The sequence below is a fragment of the Papaver somniferum genome, chromosome 8 (assembly GCF_003573695.1).
Source record: "Papaver somniferum cultivar HN1 chromosome 8, ASM357369v1, whole genome shotgun sequence".
Taxonomy (NCBI): Eukaryota; Viridiplantae; Streptophyta; class Magnoliopsida; order Ranunculales; family Papaveraceae; genus Papaver; species Papaver somniferum.
Genome location: NC_039365.1, coordinates 166,432,627 through 166,452,925, shown reverse-complemented (window position 1 = coordinate 166,452,925; position 20,299 = coordinate 166,432,627). Strand labels below are relative to the sequence as shown.

At 36.5% G+C, this 20,299-nt stretch overlaps 1 protein-coding gene across 4 annotated transcripts; it reads right to left on the bottom strand.

Moving 5' to 3' along the window:
* Window positions 1-6,482: 6,482 nt before the first annotated feature.
* On the bottom strand, window positions 6,483-16,244 carry LOC113303864 (2-dehydro-3-deoxyphosphooctonate aldolase 1-like). 4 transcript variants are annotated; one of them, XM_026552946.1, is made up of 15 exons: window positions 16,160-16,220; window positions 11,980-12,131; window positions 10,176-10,319; window positions 9,882-9,979; window positions 9,624-9,720; window positions 8,937-9,002; window positions 8,752-8,811; window positions 8,530-8,604; window positions 8,271-8,355; window positions 8,057-8,115; window positions 7,862-7,906; window positions 7,581-7,679; window positions 7,264-7,311; window positions 7,089-7,136; window positions 6,483-6,985 (listed from the first exon to the last, which is right to left on the bottom strand). In XM_026552946.1, the coding sequence occupies exons 2-15, from the start codon at window positions 11,983-11,985 to the stop codon at window positions 6,926-6,928; spliced, it is 990 nt and encodes a 329-aa protein (XP_026408731.1). In that variant the 5' UTR covers window positions 11,986-12,131; window positions 16,160-16,220; the 3' UTR covers window positions 6,483-6,925. The 4 variants fall into 4 exon arrangements, with proteins under 4 accessions (XP_026408731.1, XP_026408733.1, XP_026408730.1 ...); XM_026552948.1 differs by having other exon boundaries at window positions 10,176-10,273; XM_026552945.1 differs by lacking the exon at window positions 16,160-16,220 and adding an exon at window positions 12,533-12,703.
* Between the last annotated feature and the right edge of the window lie 4,055 nt (window positions 16,245-20,299).

Sequence of the window (20,299 nt, the reverse complement as noted above, 5' to 3'; positions counted from 1 at the left end):
GGTAGTCCGTTCTAGAGCTCGGCTCCTGGATCAAAATTTCAGCTTCTTCCCAATCATGACCATCCCTTATCAATTTCTCCCAGCATCTCGAGAAATATTTTCAATTGGATAAGGGTTAATGTCTATGATTGTTCTTCTCTGCAACTGAAGAACTAGTCTTTCACTGTAATATCAAACACCCTTTTCAAAAATAGGACTATACAACACAATCCTCTTAAGGCGTAGCTCTAGTATTCTCTGGGTTTCCTCTTCTTCGAACGCAGGGATTGTTGCATACGACATGAAAACAAGGTTAAGGCTTGTTCTATACAACTGTTAAATCCTCTGATCAATGGAAGTATGTTGACCATCTTCAATCTGTATTTTTTTCCCAATTCCCGGCATCGTACTTCAGTATGGACGGAATAACATTGGTGGGATTAAGAAGAGAAGGTTCACAAAGGTGGAAATATGTATACCACCAATAATGAAAATAATAACATTGTTGATTAGTGCATTTACCATGTCAAAATAATACATAAATAGTGTGAAAATATTGGTTCTTACCTCCAACACTCCCCAAAAACTATTAAAGTTATCTTTGACACACCTCGAGCAATTACCGAGAGTTATGTAAAGTTTTGATAAAATTGGAAACTCCCAGTCATATTTTGGTGTTTGCTCTAAATCTTCTAATGCTTCGAGAAACCAATTAACACCATTAAGCTAGCATTTATAGATAGACATTAGCCTATTTTTCACAACACAAACAGACGTTCGAGCTCCTCATAATGCTCAGAGAACAAATATTGTTTCTTTTCTAAACTGTTCTCATTCATGTTCCTAGCATAACTTGGCAATAAACTTTTTAACCTAGCCACTTTTAATCCATATGCTTTTAGTTGTATACATGCATGATTCCCTTCTATATCATTTGAATTAAGGAAGTTTTTCTTTCCATCTATCTTCTGATACTCAATTTAGTCTGTTAAATGGAAGTAAGTTTCCTTCACATGGAATTCCCATTACTATGTACAAATCTAACAGTGTAACTCCTATTTAACAACATATTGATAATTAGAGTTTGTTGAATTTTATAAAATAAAAGACATAATCTAAATATTTAATTATAAGAAAAAACTAACTTATTGCATTCAAAATCTTTGAAAAAGAATGTATTGTAGTCTCCCACCATCGATCGAATATTACTTGAATTATTAGAGTCTTATGGTTTCTAGGTTGTATATGATATAAATGCTACCATGGATATCTTCGGACTCTCTCTTGAACGACATGGGGAATTAACATGAATACCGTATGGAACTCAGACCACCCACCTCTTGGATTGACTGAATTAACTCACTCCGGATGACCAAATATGTGCAAATGGAGTACACCATCACCATCTAGTTGTCTAACATTTTAAAACTCATATTTTTTATCCACAACATAACTTGATCCACTGGCTGGGGTACTAGTAGATTCTTTGAGTTTTTTGTCTCTTTTTCTTTTCTTTTCTCACTCATATTTGTTTAGGAAGTAATTAAAGAGATTTTTGTTTATGAGAATAGAAGGAAAAAAATGTGTGAAGGGGAATGAGAGGGATGGTGCGGTATTTATGGGCGGTACAAAGTCGACCATTGACGATATTAATTCGAACGTTGGCAATATAATTAATATCGAGCGATATAAAGAATATACTCAGCGATAGAGTCTTCATCACCGGCGATATTTGACAATATAGCTCTCTAGAAATTCTATCTCTTAGCTATTTTACCGTAACAACGCAATTCATTTGCTATGCCACCTAGTATGTAAAATAGAATTATTTGACCTGATGCATGGGAATATGCCTAATAGGATAATAATGCTCGTTAATCGATGTGAAAACAATGCGTTGTAGGGTTATTAGGTCTTTTTCTTTGCCAGTGAAAGTCACGGGTTCTTCGGTTGAAACATGTTTCAGAAAATGCATTCCTCTCCTGACTTCTTATGAAGGTAAAAATAAAAAGATCCACTTTGTTTAGTTGAAGCAGATTGGCCTTTGGAGACTCTATGTTAAGGCATATTCCTATGCACATGCCAAACATCAGATTTTTCCATATATGCACACACTATGGGTATGCCAAAATGCCAAACTCATTTGCCTATATTTCAAATATAACATATAGACATACACGACAGACTTTCCAGTGAGCGATAGAGTGTCCATCGCTCGACGGTCAAAATCGCTCGTTGGTCATTCCAGCGCGATGGTCAAGACGTCGCTTGCTATCTGATCGTTGCTCATCAGTTCCTCATCAAGCGGCTACAATTTCCCCCGTCTATAGATATCCAATTTCAATCTCATTTCAACTCACACCAGAATTTATAAATCTCTAGAATTTCTCAATTTCTCAATCTTCTTCAAATCTAAAATAATCGCACCTTCTCTACAATTCTTAATTTCTTGTAATATGAATTCACAATCTCAAAGTCAAGGCAAAGGTTAAAAAAAAACAAAGTTTCGTGGTGCAAAATACAACTTCTCAAAAGATGAATGCATTTGTCGTAATTATGTTTTTGTTACCCAAGATTGTACTGATGGTGCACAACAACATGGTAACACCATGTAGGAAAACATATTTCATAATTATGAAGCACAAACCATGAACATCAATTTTCGTGATGCAAAAGGGTTGGCAGAACGCTTCATTATTATCAACAAGGAAGTAGCCGCTTATATTAGGTTGATAATTCAAGCCAAGAGAGAAGGCCGAAGAGTGGTCTTGTGTATGCTGATTAAGAAAGACATTTTCGTACAGATTGGCAGCGAAAACATGGAAAACCGTTCAGTTTCGAAAGTTGTTATCATATTTTGAAGGTGTTGAACAAATATAATCCAGAATTGTTAGCAACTAATCAACAAATACCTAAAAGGTCACTATAAAATTCTTCTCCCTCAACACCAAATTCTTCACCATTTTCACCAGGTCCATCAAATTCTTCACCAGACATCCCAAAAAACCCAAATGTGAACTTAGTTCTCAATGATGATAGTGGTAAGAGAAATCTTCCAGGGAGGAACAATGCAAGACTGGCCTCTAATATTCAGTGCATCAAACTGATAATTAAATTGAGGTTCTACTCAACAAAGCTCTTCAATAATATTTTTCACCAGATGTCGAGGCATGCAGAATCGACCTTGAAAATTTTGATCAGAGTACACACAATTCGGAAGAAAATAATCGTGCATCAGCTTCTGGAGGTAAAATTTACTTCTTGTGGCTCTAGAACTCTAGGTATTTGTCCAGTATGTACAAGCATCAAAGTGTCCATTAGTTTATTATCTTCAACTTCCTCATTATCAAGTTCTTGCAACCTCCTTCGATGCATTTCTAGTTGTAATCTAAACTGATTCATAATAACATTCCCCTCTTCATTGGATCTCGCCATTGATGATTATGAAATTTAAAATTGAGAATAGAGATAGATAAATTGGTGAAATATACGTAGAAGTAGGTGTGAGTAACTTGAAGATGTACAATGATGTATATATAGAAACCAGCAAGGGGGAATAGCCGTTGCAAAATAACTACTTATCGATAATCATAATGTCACTGGTGATATTATGATCACCGAGCGATGAGTTTGGTGGCGTCAACAATATTCATAATATTGCCAGTGCTGTTAATAATAACGATCGATAGAAACTCTGTCGCTCAATGATTTTCCCATAATGCGCAACTCGTTTGCCATGCCACCTGATATGTAAAACAGTTTTTTTTTGGCATGTGCATAGGAATGGGCATCGAAGACGTTAGGAAGTTACTTAGTATTTTGTAGTTGGACGGTAGGAATAAAATGAAGTTACTGACATTAAGTCGAAACAAGTAAGAGTTGAGAAACTTAGTAAGGTCTGGTATGAAAATTCTACTAATAGTACAGGATACGTATGAATTTAATCTTTAATATATTTTTTGTTGAAAAAGAAAAGTGGCTGTTGCTAGATTGATCTGATTCAGCTTAGAAACAACACAACAAAAATACCAGTACGCAACACGAAAGCTATTTTCTTCGGCAAGTATAGGTGTAATTTTCCGCCAGGTTTATGGTCACAAGCAAATTACTAACTAAGACGATGTTGATAGACCAACCAATAATGTACTACTGCTAAAGCCCGAGTCACTAATGATTCTTGTTTTAGGGTTTAGCTATAAACCCCTGAACAAGAAATTTAAACAAGAGCACCATCAGTGTGTCCACGTCTCGCATCATAATCACTACCCCATTTAGTACATAAACATAATGATCAAGTCATATAATGATCACCCGAACAACTTATATATATCCCCTTATAAAATCTTGATAATTAGGTGATCAAACCAGTAATTAGATAACATTGGACTTCCCTGATTCCCAATTTTTAGGTTGAGATTCCAATTTTCAAAGGTCACATGATCAAGAATCGTGTACAACATTGGAAATATGGTACATGGATCGTGGTCATATGATATTGATTTGAGTACGACCTATAAACCACTGAAATTATTGCATAATTGACTTATACACTCATATGATATTTATCGAAGGTCACATGATCAACATGACACAACAATATTGTATGGATACCATCCATTCATATTACTATACACTAATACACCCTAAATACAAAGGCTTAAAGCTGTGGCTCGTGATTGAAAGTCTAATACTAAGTATTTTAGATATAAGTACAGTAGAAGCTTGATAAATTAATTACTCCATTAAAATAATAAAATTCTTCGGTCCCAGTTAGATTTGCATAAGCTAAATTGTAACTTGATAAATTAATAACTTCGTTTAAATAATAATTTTCTCCCCAAATTTTACTGTGTAACAAGGCGCAAGCCGCAGTACAATCAAGGCTGCAGCTTCCCCTAACTTTCACCATTTTCCCTCCCCACCATCCTTGACATGATTACTTTGTCATGTCCTTCCTTATTAGGTCCAAGAGTGGTTCAATTAGAGTCAATCTAAGTCGAATGCTAAGCACCTACTAAATTTTGATTTGTTCAAAGTCAATGCTAAATTAAAAATGATCACCACTTGTTTTGCGTGGCTAAATAAATATATGATCCCCACACGTCAGGATGCATGGTAAGACTTGGCAGCATGACAACCATGAAAATGCATAGTGTAGAATCTAAAACAAAATGGGGGTTCCCTATAACATTTCATGTTTTTCATATGTGCCATTGTTGTATGCAAGTAGTACTCGGGGATAAAGTACTACTGGGACTAAGAACACTATTCGTCTGTGAATAGACCAGGAAACTTCATTGTCCGTCTTCTTCTCATATTTAAGTCTGCACTTATTATTGTTTGTTTCTTACAAGAGTACAGCACTTATTGTCTACTAAGACCGTACTACTAAATAAAGATTGGCCCTGGGATATCCATGAAAACGTCAAACCCAATCTTTGTTTTGGAGAGTGAAGTTAATTTTGATGAGTTAATAGATGTTTGGCATGAAATGTTATTTGTCTTGTGTGTAAATTTGGAAAGTTTACTCTTAGATGGCTGGTTATTTGGTGTTTGAGTTGCCGATTTACTTAATAAAGAAAGATTCTGCTTGCACATACATGGATCCGCCACTGCTCCAAACATACGGGATACGTTTCCAAGCCACGTTTTGGAGCCCACTTGCCTAATAATTTACTCCTAAAGGCTAAAAACTCTTTTGGTCGAAGACTTTTTTCCAGTTCCTTGGTGGATTGTGTTGTGTGCATTATTTGTTGGCTTGGTTATCCGACTCTGTTGGACTTTTTTCAAGATTGCAGCTGGCGGCCTTTGACTCGGTTGATCTTTTTCTGGTTTGGTTGATTACTATGCTCTTTTGAACACGTGTTTAGACTTTAGACTTTGGAGCATGAAAATATTAGGAAACTTTCATTTTCTACTGTCAGTGTCAATTCCGAAAATTTTATCCAAGTTCGCTTCGTGGTAGTGTACATTATTTTTTTTTGGATTTTGTTGCTGTAGCAAATCGATATGATATGATCTTCATATCTTAGCACGAGTTCATATTCAGAATCTTCAGGTACTGTCTATGGACTGTGGGAAAACTTTTTTTTTCTTGGTTTTTAGTTGCCCGAATGATATGGGCTCCTGTAGTACGTTTGTACTTTGTAGGACTGAAAAGACCATGGATCTGTGTGTTGAGTCTGTTGACTCTAGTAGTAGTTAGATTCATTCGTTTCTTTTACCCCTTCCATTGTTTAGAACGACAGGAAAAGATTTTCAATCTCGTGTATAAATCAATGGGTATAGGAAGAAGCTGGAGGCCTCAGTAGACTTTAGTGATAACACCAGAATGCAGCATCTTCTGTCGATGTGGTATGCAAGAAGCTGGAATCTCTTTGTCTTGGGTTGCTTCGATACCTGTGGTATGTGCTCACATCTTCCTATGTTTGTCAAAATGGCTTGTTGCACATACGGACGCAGCATCTTCTGTCGATGAAGCTGGTCATATGCTCGTTTTAGGATTTCCTTACAGAGTTACAGTTCTTGCATGTTGGCTACAATGTTTACAATAAAGTTGCGCAAATCCTTTGTTTGTTTTGTAAAATTTCGATCTAATTGCTAGCTGGGGTTTTTTCGTTCATCCAATAATGGGTAACGCTAATAAGAACACGATAACAAATATGGTCGCAAATCTCAATGACATGAACCACAAACTTAAGCTAGTTTGTTTAAGAGGGTGGCGCTCCTGGTTCTGGTGGTGAGGCACGTGGAGATCCAAGTTGGGTTCGATATAAGATCTTGATTTTCTGAAGGTCTGCCTTTTCAACAGACTTCCAGTAATCACACATAAATAGTGTGAACTCCTGGGTGTAGATTGCCCCATCAATATTTCCATTTTTTCCATGATTAAAAAAGTTCAAAACTGACGTCATTTCTCGCTAAACCTTTTCCTATGAATTTAAGATTAATCTTCACGAAATGGTGTGAGATCTATTTGGAATTGTTGTTTTCCCTTGCTAACCCTCTGAATGACAAAAAGCGAAGAAGCGAGTAAAAACCCATGCACATTTGAAAATCCTGAATGATGATGCACAGTAATTACTCAAAGATGGAAAAAAGAGACTTACAGCAATCGCCACCAGCTCCTGTAATAGCTCCTCCAAATTACGTAACGGCTGTCAAAGAAAGTGTAACCATCATTGGTGAGAGCATCTTAACTAGTTTTTCATTAAAAAGCTTAAGTACTTAGAACTAGTTTTTCATTAAATTATTTTTGACCAAACGCAAGGAAATGAAACTCACCCACTGCGTTGGACCATCAACAGGTGCACTTAGGGGATCGTCATGTACCTAACCAGTCAAAGAAAGAGCATATCAGCTATAGTAGTAAAAAGAGGAAAGACGGAACAAGAAAACCCCCAATAGTCTACACGAACATGAAGTAAATCAAGGAAGAACTTTAAAATGTGTGTTTTAAGGAAGCAGAGAGAATCATGCATCTTTTTATGCGGCTCATGTTACCTCCAATAAATCGAATTAACATGCAAAGGGAAAAAAGAAATAGAGATGTCAAAATAAATCAAATTTGAAAACGTGAAGTATAATGGTTTCAACTATACCTCCATAAAGATACCATCCACCCCAACAGCAACTGATGTCCTTGCTATACATGGTATTAATTCGCGAAGACCTCCACTGGCAACTCCTCCACCCTCCAGCTAATTAAGAAATTTTCAGTCGTATCAATTTTACTAAAGAACCCAAACAACATACACCAACAAATTCCATCTAGTGTAATATATTATTAAAATACAAATTACAACTTCAATACCTTCCAGGAGAAAAGTTAACTATTCATATCCCTAAAAAAAAAAAATTTGCATTCTTAAACAGGTCTGACCTTTTTCCCTGCAGGTTGTTGCAATGAATGTGTAATATCTGCTACCTGCAATGAGAGACATAACAATCATATACTCCAAAACCATCAGTGACAATGCGGAAGACAAATGATTAATCTTAAGATCCACCACCTCTGGAACCCATTAAACACAGTACGGAGAAGAGAATAAAAGGCAGAACTAGTTTCTACACTTACAATGGGACAATTAGCTTCTCGCATCCACTCCAAGTTGCGGGGATCAACAATTAAATCATCTAGAAACCAATAACGAATTCAGATATGGTTATACAGAAGCAAGGAAACATAATTATACTCTCAGGGCAGCTAAAGTTGGTCCATGCAATTTTATGCCTAAACAAAGATAGTGATGCAACTTTTGCACAAAAAATTCAAATTGTAATTAACTTACTATAACCAAACATGGTGCCTCGCTCACAGACCATCACATTCGGGTTACCAGCTAACCTAACCTTCTCTGCAGAATTTGCCATAACCTGTAAAAGAACAAATACATGTTATATAGAATAGTTCAACTGAAACATGCACACCATGAAAGCTAATAACCCCTGGATAGCACTTCGAAACAATGAATTCATATGCTGAGCATGTGAAGAAAAACACAAGAAAATCTTTGAAAGAAAAAGAAACGGGATTTAATAGACGCTTACAGAAGAAGAACACATTTGGCCTTTTTTAATGTTGATAATTTTTCCAGTCTTCGCAGCTGCAACTAGAAGGTCTGTCTGCCACAATTAAAAGGTGTCGACATGAATTAAAAGTCGGGTAGCACACTTACTGACATTAAGAAAATGAGGGTTGCTTATTAAATGCAAGTCTTTGCAGAGTGACTGAATCAATATTCAGTGAGAAAAATGACAAAAGATGCAAACCTGACGGCATAAGAAAGCAGGAATCTGGATAACATCAGCAACCTTTCCAATAGCTTCACACTGCATGACATTAACTTCATTAAAACTTCCTAAAGGATTACTGCCAAATTGGCATGAAATCCAGGCTAATCTCTGTAGGCATAAATCAAAGAACTCAGGTTACTAAGAGGAAATCACAAATTTACCTGCCAACTCTCATGCACATCAGTAACAATAGGTAAATCATAGGCAAGTTTAACTTTTTCAAGGATCTGCATTTGCAAACAATAGTATATAAAGTTGAGTCCAGACTCCAGAGTACGAGAAAATAGAGAGCACTGGTACGACGTTTATGAGTACTTTACAGCATTAAAGATTCAGTCATACATGAACATTTAGTAATTGGATATAAGAAAAAGCCCAGGTTATCACATTCAAGTTCAACTTGACTAGGTTTTCAGGAAAAATCAAAATATAGAGCGTACTAATGTTTACGTCCATGTATGGCTTACACTTTCTAAAAAGCCCTACAGTTTAATCATCCATAATAGAGGTTAGAGGGCGCACCGAGGGGGTATACATGAAAAAATTCCTCCACTATATCAGGTGGACTATACATAAGCCCTTTCTGACATTTAATCTCCTATTTAAGAGCTACACTTTATAGGAATTCTTAATTTAGGCGGCCATTATAGTTATTGAGTGCACATCATTCCCTCATACTGCTTAAAGGTGAGAAGTTCCAAACTACTGTTCAAAGGACGACTCAATTTCTACAAGGTAAGGGCTACAATTACTCGGGTTAATTGAATGTCAACAAAAACAAGCATGAGCAAATGGCATTACTAAGAAACGAAATTGCAGTAACCACTAAAAAAGTGTTCAATGCTTACCTTCAAGCCTTCTTCTAAACCAGGACCACGAAATGACTTAGATGATGTACGATTAGCTTTATCAAAGCTCGATTTAAACACAAGGGGCACACCAACTCTAATTAAACAAGCCATATGTAAAAAAAATTACATATTAGTAAAAACTTAACATTTTGATGAACAAACAAATGAATAAATACTAAACCCAATTTTCAGCAAATAAATTTGAACCATATATTATAACAAGGAAGAAGAAATTACAAGCAGAAAAATACTTACTTGTTGGTGATGTGTTTGATATGTTTAGCCATTTTAAAAATATGTTCTTCAGATTCAATCACATTTGGTCCAGCTAATACAAAAAAGGGTTCTGCAGACTGTTTAGAACAAAAACAAAGAAAGCCCATTTTTGGTTAGACCACATTATACTCGATGATAATGTAGAAATGAAATTGAATTCAAGAAAAATGAAATATTTATGGATCTAATAGCAAACCTATAATAGAAATTGAAATTGAACTCAGATTGTTTATATATATAGAGAGAGATAATTGATAAGTTATAGAACCAAACCTTGAGTTGATTGAATAGATCTGCTGAGGAAATCATGTTTTCGTTTGTTTTTTCTGATCTTTGAGTGAAGAATGTTGAAGAATTTTTCAGAGCTTTAACTACAGAGAGAAAAGGCAGAGTGGAGATTATACAGATACACCCAAACTGTAACGAGAACACACCCACTTCAAAATCGCATATGACTTTTCAACTACCCAAACTTGTGATGGAATGTAATGCAATAAATGTCATTATCTTGGTGCATACACGGTAAGGAAAACTAGCAAAATCAAGCTTAATGAAGTCTAAGTCAATGAATGAAATTTCAAATAATTCAATGCAATGCCATGATGATAATAAAACTATATCAAATGATAAATGATAAAGCTATCAGTAGCACAACATTCTGACATTAAACTCAATAAATGAGTTGAAGCACCAACCATGACCTTATTCCTAGTATATAGGATAATACCCGACGAATGAAGTGACTTCGGATATCTCAGACACAACCCTCTGAACGTCAGAATCCACACAAATGAACAAGAAGAGGAGTGACAAGATAACTCTTCTTAGTACTTGATGACAATAAATTTAACCCATACCTCAAACACTAATCAAAACACAGAATAAATAAGGATAGTGGCAAAATTGTTAAAGGTAAAACTTTAGATAATTTAATATCTTGCCCCATCAACCTTATCAGATAAACCACAACGAGCGTCGAAAGTGTAATAAGTTAACATTCAGACTTTATATGCTTTCAAATGAATTTAGAAATACTGACGATATCTTTGTATACTGTCTCTAATCTTTCCCTTTTGGAGAAAGTCAACTACTTAATGCTGCACCTTTGAGCAAAGAAAGGTTTATAGATCTGTCTAAAGTGGACAGTAACTAATTGGGGTAAAAATTAGCACAAAATATTGGATACCTAGTACCTCAAAATCACATACCCTTGGGCTATCAAACGTAACAACCCATAAAGACAAGATTAGAGAGACAGTTCCTAAGAATGAACCAACGGAGATTCAAGATAAGAAACACCAGTGTCAAAGAAAAAGAAATTGCACAAGCTAATTTTTATGTTCAGAAGAGAAAATGATTCTTGTTATCTTATAAAGGGTGTAGCAGAGGTGCATTTCGTCGAATTAATTTATGCTCATAATTGTGATAGTATCTCTACAGCATTACCCAAGAACATTAACTCATATGATAAGTTATGCACAGCACAAATTTTGACATTAGAAATCAATAATTGTGTTGAAGCATCACCCACGGCCTTATTCCTAGTTACAGATTAAGGGGGTAAATCACATATCTTAACAAAGACATGAACAATGAACACAATAGACAGACAATTAAACAAAGCCTACACTTACACACTACATACACACGAACAAGACGCCACAATCGACAAACATATTATTGACCTTATCAAGTGTGTGCGCTTCTTAGGTTATATTGGAGGCAATTCTAACACTGCGCTGTCACACTATCACGAGTATATATCTTGTTTTCTCTGCAGTTATCACATTATTAATAACAACTGGGTTCAGGTATTGTCAACAAGGAAACAGTAAATTCATGATATCAACACTATCGCACATATGCTCATTTAATCAATTTATATTCTAGTACGTGAATTTTCTTTTTTCCTAACTGCTCCTACATCGTAGACAGATTTTCTCATTATTAAATTTAAGCTAAAATCTTATAATGATTACGCTTCCTGTAGTAACTACTTCTTTATTATTTAGCCTACTAAGATCATTAGCCCAAAATCCAGAATGAAGAAGCAACCAAAATGGGCAAAATAACTCACCTGCATTTTTACTTTGCTTGGTAGTTTGTGGCGTCCCTTACGATTCAATACAGAATACAGAAATCCTAATAAAGAATCCCTCTTTTCACCCCAGAAACAGATAAGATTCGAGGAGGATGGTGATGATGATGACAAAACATTTCGCTTTAGAACTACACAATTAATGGAAACACAAATCATATGTGATCTGCTTAATAGATACATACACTGTGGACAACCCAAATTCTTAATAATACTAGATTCTTTAGGTGTACTAGACTTTCTCATACAGAAACCGTCACCAACAATGCCTAGGATACCTTCGCAGTATACACCATGCTACTCGCTTGCAAAGCTACTGACAACTTGGATTGATAGAGTTGGATGTATCTCAATCAAATAGCCTTACAAGCTCGTAAGGCGGACTACAATTCCAAGGTATGCTAACATGTAGCCGCTTGCTGGTGGCCTAATCCAGTTGAGAAAGTGTGATAACAGCGTAGAATCTAGTATGACGAGACAGTATCATTTAGTGAAATCAGTGTAAGAAAAGACCAAAAGTGATCAAAGAGACCTTGTTCCACAACAGCTGACTTAAGATGAATAAACATAGGTATCAATTATCACTCTATGCTCAGTCAATTTAGAGGGCGTCGCACATAAGAAATCTGCAAGAGTGTCAACGAAATGGTACTCTAATAAAAACGTGGGCGGACATCCAAGTTCCATAATAATATATCTGATGATAGTGCACACCAGCATGTTTGGATACCAGAAGTAGAAGTGCTTCTGCTTCTCCAGAAGCAGAAGTCAATCCCAGAAGTCAAAAGCAAAAAGAATACACCTATAGAAGTTGCTTTTCGATTTCTAGAAGTCAAAAAGCAGATGTTAGCTTGGCGGCACAATATCAAAATGACTTCTAAAAGCAAACAAGTAAACTTTTTGCGAAGCAAGACCGTTTTGCTTCTGACTTCTGAGATTGACTTCTGCTTCTCCAAAAACAAAAGCTCTTCTACTTTTGCTATCCAAATATGCTTTAAAGCTGACTTTTTTTCTTCCAGAAGTTGAAAAGTAACTTCTGAAGAGTTATGTGATATATTAAGATGTCTCCAAACTCATATATGATTGAAAGTTTGAAAATACATGCATAAGATGACAGAAACAAAAGCATTACCACACAGAAAAAGTAGTTTCATGGTGAATTTATGATAATACAACATGTGTACAAGATCATGAAATAAAATCCGGAACAGGTACACCTTAAAGAAAAAGATATTTGAAAAAGGATCAGTTGAAGTCAGTCTCACTAATAAGATATGACCAGTGATGTTGGAGCCTCGATTGTGCTAACACTAGCGAGAAACATGTCTAGTTATACACTAGGAAGCATGCTGCATGGACTCGGTAGACAAACCAACTTAACAAAACCTACAATATTTTACACTATAAACAGGGCGCCAAAAGCAACAGAGTTGACTTTTTATCAAGTGTGTGTGCTTCTTTGGTTATATCAGAAACAACTTTAACACTGTAGTACCACACTTCAAGACTATATCTATCTTATCTTCTCTGCAAATATGAATAACAACTAGGATGAGATATAGCCAGGAAACCGGTGAATTCATGATATCAACACTCTAGCATTTACTTGAGTTCTCTCTTTTCCTAACTGCTCATACGCCATAGATAAAATCATCCATGTTTACATTTAAGCAAAATTGCAACCATGATCGTACTTCCTCTAGTAACTACTTCTTTATCATGTGGCCTGCTACTATCATTAGCCCAAAATCCCGAATTAACATTACACCTTCCATTAAAACTTTACAAAAGTTAAATACTAGTATACAGAAACTAAATACACACCTGATACACACATGGAATGAAAAAGCAACCAAAATTGGTAAAATAACTGATCTGCATTTTAATCTGCTTGGTGGTTTGTAACGCTCTGTATATCCTAATAACAAAGAATCCCTCTTTTCACCAAAAAACAGATGTTTGACTATGATGATGACAAAAAGTTGGCTTTAAACTACACAATCAATTGAAACACGAATCATATGAGATTCACTAAACACATTCACTACACACCAGCAAACTCTTGGCAATACTAGATTCTTTAGATGTACCCTACTTTCTCAAACGGAAAAGGTCACAACAATTCCCAGCATACCTTGAGATTACACTCCCCATTACCAGCTTGCAAAGCTAACAACTTGGATTGCGAGAGTTGGATGGATCTCAAATATGTTAGATTTGATGAAATTATTAGGATTCAGCTTTCTGTTTATGAATTACTTACGGCGAGGAATGGATGAACTCCTAGTCGTAAACAACATGAATTCCCAGCTGCAAGTTAAGTATTTTTGTAGTACAGCTGGGAATTGTGAACTCTCAGCCTTAAGTTGGATATTATCAACTTATTATGGCTGAGAAATGAATAATTCCTAGCCGTATGTTGATCTGAAAAAACAAAATTTCTAGCCGTTTCCTACATACAGAATGTGTTGTGATCTCAGAAGTCAGAAGAAAAAACAATTTGCTCTTTAGGAGTTGTTTTTCGACTTCTTAGAGTCAAAAAGCAGAAGTTAGTTTGGCGACACAATATCAAAATGACTTCTAGAAACAAAAAAGTTAACTTTTTGTGAAGCAAGACCTTTTTGTTCTGACTTTTAAGACTGACTTCTGCTTTTCCAGAAGCAGAAGCTCTTCAAACATGCTCTAAAGCTGACTTTTTTGCTTCTAGAAGTCATTCTGAAATTGTGTTCCCAAACTAACTTCTGATTTTTTACTTCCAAAAGTCGAAAAGTAACTTCTGAAGAGTTATCCAAATCAATATGTCATACATTCAGATGTCTCCAAACTCATATATACTTGAAAGTTCAAAAATACATACACAAGATGACGGAAACAAATGCATAGGGTTATGACCATTATACAAACCATCTTAACGAAATGTGATGGTTTGATTGTGAATTTATGATAATGCAACATGTGTACAAGATCATGAAATAAAATCAGAAACAGGTAATGTACACCTTAAAGAAAAAGATATTTGAAAACGGATCAGTTGAAGCCTGGATTGCACTAACACTAGTGAGAAACATGTCTTGTTATACACAAGGAAGCATGCTGCATGGACTCAGTACACAAACCATCTTAACAAAACCTACAATATTTTACATCACAAACAGGCGGACAAGGCGCCACAAGCAACAAAGAAGTTGACTTTTTATCAAGTGCGTGAGCTTCTTTGGTTATATCGGACTAAAAATTAACACTGCAGTACCACGCTTGAAGACTGTATCTATCTTATCTTCTCTGCAATTATGAATAACTACTAGGATGAGATATAGCTGGTGAATTCATGCAACACTCTAGCATATACGTTTACTATTTAATCAACTTAGATTATAGTACTTGAGTTCTCTCTTTTCCTAACTGCTCCCACGTCAGAGATAAAATCACTCATGTTTACATTTAAGCTAAACTGCAACCATGATCGTACTTCCTCGAATAACTATTTCTTTATCATGTGGCCTGCTATTATCATACGCCGAAAATCCTGAATTAACATTACACCTCCCATCAAAATTTACAAAAATTACATACTACCGAAACTAAATACACACATGGAATGAAAAAGCAACCTTTATATCCCAATAACATAGAACCCCACATCTCACCCAGAAAGAAACAGACATTTGACAATAATGACGACAAAATGTTGGCTTTAAACTACACAATCAATTGAAACAAAAATCGTATCAGATCCGCTAAACACATACATCACACACTACACAAACTCTTGGGAATACTAGATTCTTTAGCTGCAACCCGATTTTCTTAAACAGATAAGGTCACCAGCAATTCCTAGCATACTTTGGGATTAGTACTACCCCATTACTAGCTTGCAAAGCTACTGACAACTTAGATAGCCGTACGAGCTCGTAAGGCGAGTAAAATTATGTAGGAATTGCTGGTGGCCTAATTTGATTAAGAAAGTGTAATAACATGGTAGAATCTAGTATAAAATCCTTCTAGATTTCACCTTATCAGGATTTTTCTTCTTTCTTAAAATTTTCTGAATCAATCAAATTCTTTTACAAATGAAAAATGATTACGAAGAAATCAAACGTTTCAGAAACAAAAGATTGAAATAAAACATTCGAATTAAAATTAAATCTTGAGATCGTACCTGAGTGAAGCGATTGGAAATTCCAAAGTATAAGAAAAAGAAAAGAAAAGTTATGTCTGTGGTGTTCGATTCAGTGTAGGGATTTTATTCTTTTTTCAATTACTTTCCCTCGTTTAATTTATTATCAGACCCTCGGTGTGATTACTTCTTGGTATTCAGTCCTCTGTCGAGGGATTTCAGTTTTCAACTAAAAAGTTTTGAGGGCCTCAGTCCCTTAAATGACATACCTTTATATCAAATGTTCAAATCGTATTTTCTCCATATCGTGCCTTGTCACTTGCATCTATTGAGTATGGTACACCATATGCTCCCTAAGACAAGCCCTTTTACTTGGAAAACTAACAAATTTGGTACAGGAATAATTAAATCCAGACTTGACAGAGCTCTTGTCGGTGCTATGACTCTCTCAGTTCCCAGACTCTCATCTACTTCATCTAACTCAACTGGAATCAGAACACTGCCTAATCATGTTGAACCTCACAACATCAACAATTACTGGGAAGAAAACCTGGAAATCTTTGAATGCTATCTAAGGGATGATACTTGTACTGCTCAGATTGCAAATGCTTGGAACAAAATTGTAACTGGCTGACCTGCCTTCCAGTTACACAGTAAGCTCATATATGTCAGAAACAATATCTCAAGATGGAATAGAGATTCTTTTGGTAGCATTCAACATAATATAAAAGCAACTCTATGATCTTCTGCAACAACTTCAAACTACAATCACAAATGGAAGTAATACTACAGAAATTCAAGCTGTTGAGCTACAAATTGATGAATGGCATCATAGGGAATCACAATACCAGAGACAAAAATTTGGAGAATCACATCTTATAGCTGATGACACCAACACTAAACATTTTAATACTCAAGCAAACTACAGAAGAAGCAGAAATATAATTGAATCTTTAAAGGATGAAAATGGGAATTGGTGCAATGGTAGAATTGATATAGAAAACCTATTAAATGGCCATTTCTTAAACATCAGTATATCTGTGAATCCTCAGATGAATCCAAGTAAGTGCCAGATACACTCAAGTCAATGAAGCCATGGAAAGCTCCGGGACCTGATGGCTTCCCGCCAGGTTTTTTCCAAACACAATGGAACACAATTAGCACAGATGTTATCAATATGGTGCAGAGATTCTTCACTATTAAGAAGTTATTAGGAGCATGAACAAAACAAACTTTACACTAATTCCAAAGGTTAAGTTACCTCAATCTCCTGGTAACTTCAGGCCTATTGCATTGTGTAATACTACATATAAGCTCATAACAAAAATTATGGCCACCAGAATGAAGAAATACATGAACAAAATCATCTCACCAATGTAATCTGCTTATGTCTCTTGGAGATAAATTTTAGATAATGGTGGGCCCGGGAAAGCGTGTAAATATGAAGTGAAATGAAAACGGGCCTACAGTAATACCGCAAGTGCACGGTCGTCAGTTGTAGCTCGTGCAAGTACGGGTCGATCCACAGAGACTGGGTGTGTTTGGAGTTCTCTAGCTATTTTGGGCTCTAAATTGCTATTGGGCCTTGAAATGGACTATGGTCTTAAGGTTGAGAACATGAAAATATGGTCTATTGGTCTCAAAACCTTATGTTGGGCTTATGAACTCTTAGCCTAACCCAAGAAGTAAATGGGACCTAATGGGTTTGTTTTTAAAAATGAAATGAACTGAGCTTGGGCTCAGTTGGTCTTGAAGTGCACTAGGCTTTGGGCCTTTGAATGATGAACTGTGAACTTGGGCTTTGGTCTCTGAATTAGGCTTTTGATTAAGCCCACAGTTGACTGAATTGGGCTTTGAGCCTTAATCTAAACTGTGGCTGGGCCTTAATGAACTGGGCTGTGAGCTTAATGAACTGGGCTTGGGCTCAGTGTAACAGTGAATTGGGCCTTAGACCTTAATGATGATCTGGGCCTTGAGCCTTTAGCTTGAGCTAGGCTTTGAAGAGGAAGCAGCAGCAGCAGTGCAAAGAGGAAGGAAAGCAGACAGCGGCAGTAGCAAAGCTGGAGAAAACAGCAGCAGCAACAGGGTTGCAGCAGCAGCAGCACAAGGCAAAGAAAGCAGCAGCAGCAGCACAACAGCTGCACAAGCAGTGGAAGGGAGGCAACAGGGTTGCAGGGCAGTGGAAGCAGACAGCTGCAGTAGCAAAGAAAAGAAAGCAGCAGCAGCAGAACAAGGCAGTGAAGGAATGAGGAAAAGTAAACAACAGCAGGGTTGCAAGGCAAGGAAAAAGAAGAGATGGCAGTGAAGCAAAGACAATGAAGCAAAGGCAGTGAAGCAAAGACAATGAAGACAATGAAGAAAACAAGCAGAGAACAATGCAAATGAACCAAGGCCTAAGCCAAGGGCAGGGGAGATGGTGAAGGTAACAGTGATGACAATGCAAGAGAGTTAAGCATACAAATGGAATGGAAAGAGAATTAGCTTGCTATGAGCACTAATTTCTCCCATTTCTCAATCAAAACAATGCATCCTAAGCATACAAATGGAATGGAAAGAGAATTAGCTTGTTATGAGCACTAATTTCTCCCATTGCTCAATCAAATCAATGCTTCAAAGCTCTAACCTAGCATTCCACTTCTTGACAGTGAATTAAACCTAACAGTGAACTAAACATAACAATAAACATTTACAGTGAACTAACATGGAACACAAACATCAACAGGAACATGCACATTTAACAGGAACATCAACAGGATTTAAAACAGGAAATTAAAACATGCACATCAACAGGAACATAACAAACATGAACATCAACAGGAAATTAAAACAGGGAAAGAAACTAACACACATGAACATCAACAGGATATTAAGAGTGGAACATTAACAGAACATCAAAGTTCTGGACACTGGCTATTCCAGCATAAGCCAATTTCACACCCACAGTCCCCTTTTTATACCCAGACACCCAAATTAGGGTTTACAGAAAAATTCCCCCAAATCCCAAAAATTAGGGTTCCCAAAATAAAATTTACCCAATTCGACGCTGACCCATGCTCTGCAATTGTTCCCTATGCTCCTCTCCATTCTTCTGATGCCCTAAATCGAGGTGTTGCATCAAACCCACATCTAGGTCAGTGAGATGCGTGTGGGTTAGATACAACAGCTAGGCTTAGGGGGATAGGATGCTGCTGTTGTCGGGTGGCGCTACTGGAGATCATGGTGTTGTCGGATGGTTGTGGTGGTGGTGTGGTTCGAGAAGAAGGTGTAGCTGGTGGAGGTGATGGAGTTGCAGAGCAGCTCTCTGTTGTTTGGGAAGAAGAGAGGAAGAACCCGATGGAGAAGAAGGGTCCGTTTGTTTTGGGGTAATAGGGTTCGGTGACTAGGGTGTGAAGCAGGTTCAGCGGAGTTTGATGAACAGTGAGTGGAAGGCGTTGGATGATCCCATATAGATTGAATCTAACGGCTACGATGGAGAGGTATGTGGCGACCGTTGGATTATGAGATACAACAAAATTAACGACACCAGATGGAGTTAGGTGTTGTAGTGTTAAGCGGAAGTATCGAGGTTTGATGCGCAGGCAAAGAAGCGACCGTAGGATCTAAATGTGATCTAATCTGAAGGCTTGGAATTTAGGCACTATGGTGTTTTGCAGGGACTTCAGATTTTGATGCACGATGAAGAAGCGACCATTGGATGATGAGATGGATCCGATCTAACGGCTGAGAATGGAGGCGGGTATGGATATAGAAAATGGGTTTGGGTAAGGGTTTTGGGCCTTGGGTATGCCAAGCCCATATCTTCTTTAAGAACAATTCTTCCTTCTTGAGCCCATTTCTACCCTTTTGGTCTTGTGCACACCATTCTTCGCTTCTTCCTTGCGTCATTTCTTCCGGCTTTTCACTACTTTTCTGCTCTTTTCCGCTCTGCTATTCATCCAAACTTTATTTATTACCTAAAAATACAAAATTAAGTAAGAAAAATATTTATTCTTGAAAACAATGAAAATACAGAATATGGGATAAAATGTAGAATTAATGCACAAAAGATGAGTTAAATGCCAAGAAAAATATATAAAAATATGCACTTTTTAGCACTCATCAAATACCCCCAAACCTGAATTTTACTTGTCCTCAAGTAAAACAAAACTAAGGAAATCATACCTATACCACTGTCGCTGGTCT